This window comes from Lotus japonicus, chromosome 1 (genome assembly GCF_012489685.1).
Source record: "Lotus japonicus ecotype B-129 chromosome 1, LjGifu_v1.2".
Taxonomy (NCBI): Eukaryota; Viridiplantae; Streptophyta; class Magnoliopsida; order Fabales; family Fabaceae; genus Lotus; species Lotus japonicus.
In genome coordinates, this window is record NC_080041.1 from 87568066 (window position 1) to 87576173 (window position 8108).

Here is an 8108-nt window from a genome sequence, read left to right on the forward strand (position 1 = left end):
GATCTCCTAAAGGAATCACCACTAAGATTCACTCTCTTAGTCTTCTTAAGGATACTGACCTACCCGGTCCCTTAAGGAAAATCAAACAACTGTTTGAGGTTGGTGTTTACAAAGGTTTGCTTCTAAATAAGCTGAGTGTAAACTAAATAAGAACAGATGAAGAAAGTAGAGGCTTGAATCTTTTCTTGTATTGCAGCTCTTTGTTTTTCTCTCACTATTTTTCTTTCTTCTTTTCTTCAGCCTTTTATAGTCCAAGGTGCAAAGGATATTTCTGTTGAGAGAATATGACCGTTGGAGGGCATTTCTGGAACTTCCAGAACCTGCTGTGGCTGAACCTTGGTAGGTAGGCTTTTCAGAATAGTACACTGCTCTTGTACTTCTCGATAGAGACCTTTGCCTTTAACCATTGACTTCTGATCAGAGTTATGCTTCGTGTTGGAACTTGTGAAGCTTGGTGATCAGAGTCAGAGGGATGCTTGGATCCTCTGACCTTCGTAACTTCTGCTTCTGGACCTTCAGAGCTTCTGAACCTTCAGAGCCTCTGGTCCCTCAGAGCTTCTGGTCTTCAGATCTTCTGATCCTCAGATCTTCTGATCCTCTGATCTTCTGATCCTCAGATCCTCTGATCTTCAGATCCTCTGATCTTCAGATCCTCTGATCTTCAGAACTTCTGACGAATATATCTTCTGGTGTCAGAATCAGAACCTGTTTGTCAAAACACTCAAGACAAACATTAGAGTATCATAGTTGTTCATCCACAAATAAATACTTGTTATCATCAAAACATAGAGTTGTACCACATGACCAAATCTTGATCTTACACTACAAAGACTTGATCTGGTCCTTCAAAGGGCTATTCATGGTGAATATTCTGCTCAGTTGGTGTGATATGATGAGTTGCTCCGGAGTCAGGATACCACTCTGTAGGAGCTGGTGGTCGTTGGCCAGGGGTAGCAAATTGTTGATAATTCTGAACAATGTTACCTGATTGTAGAGATTTTGCCTCTGCTACCAAGAAGCTTTGTGCTGGAACAGAAGATGATGCACCATATCCCTGAAACTGAGGTGGAGTAGGGAGAAGAGGAGGTGCTCTTTTTACTCCCTGGAAATTTTGAAGTGGAGGAGGAGCAAGCAAAGGTATTGACTGGAAGTTTTGTGCATAAGTAGAGAACTGCTTTAACTGTGGAGAAGCCATTGATGCATAATTCTGAGATAAACAAGGGTTTAGAAATTGTTGATATGCATGAGAGGCAAAAAAAATTCAGACTTTGGCGCACCAGAAGGTTGAACAATATTAGTGGATGAATTGGGTGAATTATGTGTTGGTTCTCCACTGTTTCCATAAGTATGTGGATTGGGACCACCATAGAAGTTTTGATAGTTCTGGGGAGGTGGTGATGCCACAAAATTTTGATTGAACTTGTGATAGCATACTGCTGCAGTGTGTCCTGTTTTAAAAAAGACTTGGAACTGCACAAAACTTCGACTACGACCTCCACCTCCACGACCTCTACCTCCACTGTTTCCTCTGTCACTACCATAGTTTCCTTCCTGCCACTGATTTTGTGGAACAGATTGATGGTGTTGGTGATTAGCAGCATTTGTTTTAGTAGGTAGGGTCCGTGGGACCTGTTTTCCAGCAGTTGTTGTATTGACAGTGAACTCCGTTGCAGCATTGTGTTTATTCTTTTCAATCCGCGCTTCTTGAGCCAATAACAGAGCACCTATCTCTTGAATTGACAAGGATTGAAAATTACTATTCATGGAGAAAAGGTTAACAAGAGTCTCATATTCACTAGGAAGTCCTTCTAGCACTATATCAACATGCTCTTTGTAAGGCACTGGATCCCCAATAACACTCAAAGAATCTGCATTTGACTTGATCTGCTGAAGATAATCACTCACACTCTTTGAGCCGAGACTCAAATTGCGAAGTTCAGTTCGCAATTGACGTGATTTTGCTTCTATGCGTGTGAAGAATCCACTAGGCAAACACTGCCACAATTGATGAGAGTATTTGCAACCTATCATATGAGTAAGTACGTCAGAAGAGAGGGTAGACTGAAGCCATGTGAGAAGATAGGCATCTTGCTGCTCCCACGCGAGATACGCAGGGGAAAACTGACCAAGGGCTTGATCAGTATCATTCAGAAATTTGACTGGAATTTCTTGATCAACGAGAAGCCGCTGCAGCCGATGAGAGGTGACAACTGGTTCTACTTGTTGCTTCCAAAGAAGAAAATTGGAATCATTGAGTTTTTCGATGATGGAGAGAGGATATTTCCTCATCGGAGATGGAGCGGAAACAGAGAGAGGAATGACAGTGGTGGTCACGCTAGTTAGCTACCATTTTGGCAATGACAACAACGACGAAGGAGGGGTTTGGTCGACTGCTGCCATGGATCGGAATTTCATATCTATTTAACGTGAGAAATTACAATAGGGAGGCTCTCTATATATAGAGACCTAAGACAGCAAATTGCTTGCACAACAAGCAAACAAACCCTAGATTATCACTTAAGTGTTGCAGAGCAACACAACCCTAGCCGCCACATAGGCAAGGCTAGATAAGCAAAACATAAAATATAAAATATAGAATATTACAAAAATAACCCTGAACTAATTGTCTCTAATAGACCAAAACCTTCTGGAATATCCGACCCGTTTGCTTAACCCTAATGTTACGACTTTCAGAAGAAAACAAAAAAAAAAAACTCTTGGAGGGCCCAACAATACTCCACAAAAAAAGTCTGAAGAATACACACATTTTTTTGGGTGAGTCCATCGAAACAATCTATTACCCACAGCAATGACTAATCCTCTAATCACAGTATTCGCATTAAATAGTAATCGACTAACCATAATATATGTTATGTTTTCTGTGAGGATTGAAGGTAAGTTATAATTATGAAGTACAACTTCTTTATAAAACTTACGTTTCTTGTATAAGTCAGGCATTTACTTAATTTTTTTTTACTTAAGCAATTATGGTGGTAAAAACAATCTTCCTTGAACACTTGTTATTTTAAAAAGTACTACCTCCGTTCACTTTAAAAATAATAATTGTTCCTATATATTTGTCCACTTAACATTTTAAGAGAGTATTAAATGATGTTTTTCCTAACATTAATGCCCTTGTAGGAGCAATAAATGAAGAATGATAAAACACACTCTATAGGGCAAAATAGGAAAACAACTAATCCTTCTATGACAATTAACAAAATTAATTACACTCCTTAATATGTGTGTTTCTTCTCTCTCTGGATAGTTAAATAAGAACAAAGGTAGTAATGAATAATGATCATGAACTTTTTCTTAAATTTCACCTAAAAATAACTAAAGAATGTTTTTTTTCTTACAGGTATCCTCCACGGGAGGTAATGCAATCATGTTCGAGTCGAGTACATTCACATCATGGTGACGCTAACTCTCCCAACGAGTTTTTTCTATACCCGAGACCTTTTGCTTAAGGAGAATCAAGTATGTCTCGGCAATTGGTAACTAAAGAATGTTTTGAAATAGTTAAAATATATATTAGTATTTTACTTTCTCAAGACCACTACATTACTTTAATTAGTTAATACACAACTTCCATCATCCAAAAAAACAAAGCAATGAAGTCAAAATGGAAGATTACACAAAAGTAGTAAAGTAACAAAACCAAAGAGCACTGTTCTTAGATACCCAACACTCTCATTTAGCCTTGCAGAATTTGTCTGGATCATGATTCTGAATTTGCAACTTCCACCTGAAGGATCTTTGTCAGTGACCATGGCAAGGCCAGAGAATTTGCAAGCAGAATCCATCTGGTCATTTCTCTGAAAGTAGCTATTAAATGCATAAGAGATGTTCCCCTGAACATCCAAATTGCCACATGTGGTCCCATACCCCAGACTAGTGCAATCAGCATTTTCACAAGCATAGGTCACACTTGGTGCCAATTGATCATCATTAAGGTTTGCCGAGGGTTTCAAAACACACCACTTTTTGGAAAGATAATCAACACCACTAGCACCTACCAAACCATTGTGTTGTGATGAACGAATAAGATTCACCGGGTACTTGGGTTGTCCATCAAAGTAAAACAGCCCCCAATGGCGTTCAAAGTTCCCTGGCTGAATGCTCTTGTCATCTTCATCCACAAGACTGAACAAGTATGCATCTATAGGACCTTGCCTCATTGGAGTACCCTTTCCAGAAGCATAGCGCGACATGAAACCTGTTTGAAAATGAGGAAATATTCTATTATTTTGCTACACACACTACATGAGTTGGTCCTCCGTTTATATTTGAGTGTCAATTGCATAAATACTCAATTAATATACTAAATGATAAGTTTTTAGTGTTTACATATGAATCATAGCCTTAAACAAGTGTAATACTCCTTAATGCAGATTAAGATCATTTGTTCCTATTTGGTGTCTCCTTCCTTGTCCCACTAATGAAATTGTGGCGTCTTAGTTAAAAAGTGCATTAGTATGACAGTTATAACCTTACACTAGTAGTTTTTAAATGACGTGACACTATTTTATTGGTGGGATAAAGAATGAGACATCAAATGGAGACAAAGGATTTCGGTCCCCTTATTATGCATAGTAACTCAGGAGTCAGGACCGAATGAAGATCTTCCGTTCACATTTGATGTCTCATTCGCTGTCCCATTTGATCAAATTGTATCATGTATGCACGAGTATGACAATTAAAATGTGGCACAATTTAGTTGGTGGGACAAAGAATGAGACACTCCAAATGAGAACATAGGATTTCAATCCCTCATGATCTTTCATCTTTGTAACAGTGCAATCTTTATTTCTAACAAACCTTGGTTAAAACGTTGTGCATATTGAATATTTGCATTTCTGTCTCCATCTGTAGGCCACCCAATTTCTCCAACAATTATAGGCAAGCTTCCAAAACCATGCTTCTGCAATGCCCATACTAGAGTGTCATGGTTAGCATCAAACACATTGTCATAGGTCCTTCCATTGTCATTTATGGAAGACTGGTAGCCATTGAAGAAAGCATAGTCAACAGGGAAATTGGGGTCTGAGTAGAGGCTGATGAAAGGGTAGATGTTCACAGTGAATGGAGCTCCATTGTCGTTTAAGAACTTGACAATGTCCAGCATCACATTGTTGATGTCCGGCCGGAAATCTCCGTCAGATGGCTTCTCCGTTGAGCTCTGATATACATCGGCGTTCAAAGGGACAGTGACCTTGACCCGGTTGCTCAAACCGGATTTTGTTAGAGCTGCCTGGATGTTTTTAAGAGCTGGAAGAGTTGTGGCTTCAAATGTGCCATTGTATGTTGACAAGAATGGTTCATTCCCCACTGCAACGTATCTTGACAAAACAACAACAGATCATGTGTTAGAAAGAAGAAATATATCACATGTTTGGAAATCTTTCTGCAATTGATTCAAAAGCCAACATCAAGTCTGGTAAGAAGCTTCTGAGTGCCAGAATTGATTTTGAGAAAAAATAAGTTGATCCAAACATACTAATAGTGTGATCCGTACTAGCAGAAAAAGAAATGGAATAACATTGCATCGACATACAGCACTATCCATATTCCATAATACATGAGTTACAATTACATCCTCTGTCAAAGTTACAAAAATTTAGAAAGCACTAAACACATGTTTCCTTGAGAAAGTAAATATTTCAGTCTAGGAAAGGGCAATCAGCTGATAGCTAGGAGGGCATTAATTCTTCCATTGACAACCTTAGATAGATCATGCACCTAAATATAACTTTCAAAATACAAAGCATTGAACCCCTGAAACTAAGCATTTCATTGCATATTCCACTACAAATACATTTAGGAAAGACACAATTTCCACTCATTGGAAGCCGCTTCCATTCTGGTTGCAATGTTCTCTTCCAACAATACAGAGTACTAGCACTCCTCAAAAGGATTGTATCAGACAATTTAATCCTCATGCCCAATAGAAATATCCAAACCAGAAGAATTAAGCTACAAACACAGTGCTTAGCAATGAGAAATCAGGTACTTTCACAGCATCATAAAGAAGTACTGACATTATTCAATATAATAACTTTAGGATATTGAATATATTGAACTGATTGAAGTAGATAAAGAGCCAAGGATTATAAGTGGAGTTGTGGACTTGTTTAACAGCAGATCTTCCGATTTGATGGATCAATATAACATTTGATGAGGTGCAAACTCAGGCACACCATAAATGCACCAAAGAAGAAGAAGAAGAATAAGTTTTATAGATAAGTGAATCATGCAAACCAAGCTTTATAAACAACCATAAGGCTTGGTCACAACAAACCTTACATTTAACAGAACTCTAACAGAACTATAACATCTAATAGATAGACTCACTACCCAGCTAAGAGACACATGCAGCTAGAACATAGGATATTCTGGAAGTACTAAATTAGTAATCCATTTTCTTCTAGGGGTTCAATAACCTAATTTATCTGGAGTTTCCTAGTTTGCATTTCTTCAGATTAGGAATAATACACAAGCAATAGACTAATAGACCAATAGAAACCTGAATTTTCCTTAAATTCTAAGTTCATCCATTACAAAAGTAAAGTAACTACCATCAAACTGGAAAATATTTCGCCTTCTCTGCTACAACTAATTCCAAGTAGGTAGCTAGAGTTGGCTACTGTGATGTTTTTCATTCCTATTTCTAAAGTCCACTGGTTATGCATTTCACTTTAATCAATGAACAACTGAGACAAGAAACAAGGTTAGAGTTTTAATTCCCTCGCCACGGGAGCTCTTACTAAACGCTAACTAGCTGACCACAGAATATGCTCCATTCTCAAATGCGATGATCAGACCCCGAGCTCATGGTTAAATGACGAGGTGAGCAACCACCACGCCACATGTCACACCTCGTGGTTCAAGGTCAGTGAAACTGACAATAAAATTACATGGAGCTGCAATCTAAACCCTATCAAAAGCTATGAAACCTGCATAAACCAATTGTTGGATGAAACTCTAAACAGAGAAAAAGGGTGTAGTGTACCTGATGTCTACTCCACCTTTGGAAACATGCGCAGAAACATTCTTGGAAACCCATTTTTCAGCTGCTTGCACACTATTAGCCAGAGAGTAAAGCATGTCATTTGGAATGCCCACCATCACCTGAATCCCTGATTTCTTGAGAGCACCCAAGATACTTGGGTCAGCATCAAAAAGCTTAACCTTCTGAATGCCATTGTCTTTCAGCATTTTCACCACCGTGGATGGTGACAAAGGGTGTGTTGATTGCGTTCCCCAGTTCACACCAATTCCACTCACAGAACCCACCAACAGGGTGTTCATGAACAAGAGAACAACACACGAAGTAGTAAACTTTGCACCTCCCATTAACCCCATAATAAACATAAACACTAGTCCAAGTTACCCAGAAAGCCAAAAACCAAAGCTATCAGTATATGCTAAATCAAAAACTCAAAGGTGGTGAGTTTTTCTACTCTGCACTCCCAAACCCCACTAAAAGAAATAGCTAGCCTAGCAAAGCTGAAAAAGGAGGGTCAAAAGTAAAGCTATGGAAGACTACAACACAGTGAAAAAGATAATAAATACACACACTACTACACAATCAGAGAGGAAAGCATCAAGTGAAGGGCTTGAACAATGAACAGGTTCTTATAAAGCAACAAGCTTGAGCGTTTAAGCTAATGCAGGTTTTGACAAAAAAAAAAGCTAATGCAGGAAAATATTGTAAATTGATTCAATTCCTAAATCCTAATTAATATAAAGGGTAAATAATACTATAATGGCAGATTTTCTGCCTAAAAATCAGTACATATCAGACAACACTTTTTTCAAAGTATATGTTTGTAAATTCAGATAGAAGTTGCGAGAAGCTTTTATGTTTTAGAATTGATTTAAAATTCAGATTTGTAAGATAGTTTTGTCAATTGAATTGTTATCACATTCAATCCTCAATTTACCGTCAAATTACTTATTTGCATCTATTTTATGATTTATTGCTATTTTAGTTATTTGTAATTAATATGATTTTAGCTATAAAAAAATTGAAAGTTGATTTTAGCTAATTTTTTTTTTGATAATTGATTTTAGCTAATTATTAGGATGTGATTTTTTTTTTCTTT

At 37.8% G+C, this 8108-nt stretch overlaps 1 protein-coding gene across 1 annotated transcript; it reads right to left on the reverse strand.

Moving 5' to 3' along the window:
• Window positions 1-3546: 3546 nt before the first annotated feature.
• LOC130727459 (glucan endo-1,3-beta-glucosidase 5-like) lies at window positions 3547-7646 on the reverse strand. The gene is made up of 3 exons (XM_057578600.1): window positions 7013-7646; window positions 4822-5342; window positions 3547-4219 (listed from the first exon to the last, which is right to left on the reverse strand). Exons 1-3 carry the CDS (start codon window positions 7372-7374, stop codon window positions 3621-3623), a joined length of 1482 nt encoding a protein of 493 aa, XP_057434583.1. The 5' UTR covers window positions 7375-7646; the 3' UTR covers window positions 3547-3620.
• Between the last annotated feature and the right edge of the window lie 462 nt (window positions 7647-8108).

What these genes read in the sequence shown, in the direction of transcription:
- LOC130727459 (XM_057578600.1), bottom strand. Translation starts at nt 7,374, where the DNA reads ATGTTTATTATGGGGTTAATGGGAGGTGCAAAGTTTACTACTTCGTGT. An exon ending in AAAGGTGGAGTAGACATCAG is followed by an intron (nt 5,343 to 7,012) that starts GTACACTACACC and finishes TGTTTTGTCAAG; the next exon opens with ATACGTTGCAGTGGGGAATG. An exon ending in TGCACAACGTTTTAACCAAG is followed by an intron (nt 4,220 to 4,821) that starts GTTTGTTAGAAA and finishes ATTTTCAAACAG; the next exon opens with GTTTCATGTCGCGCTATGCT.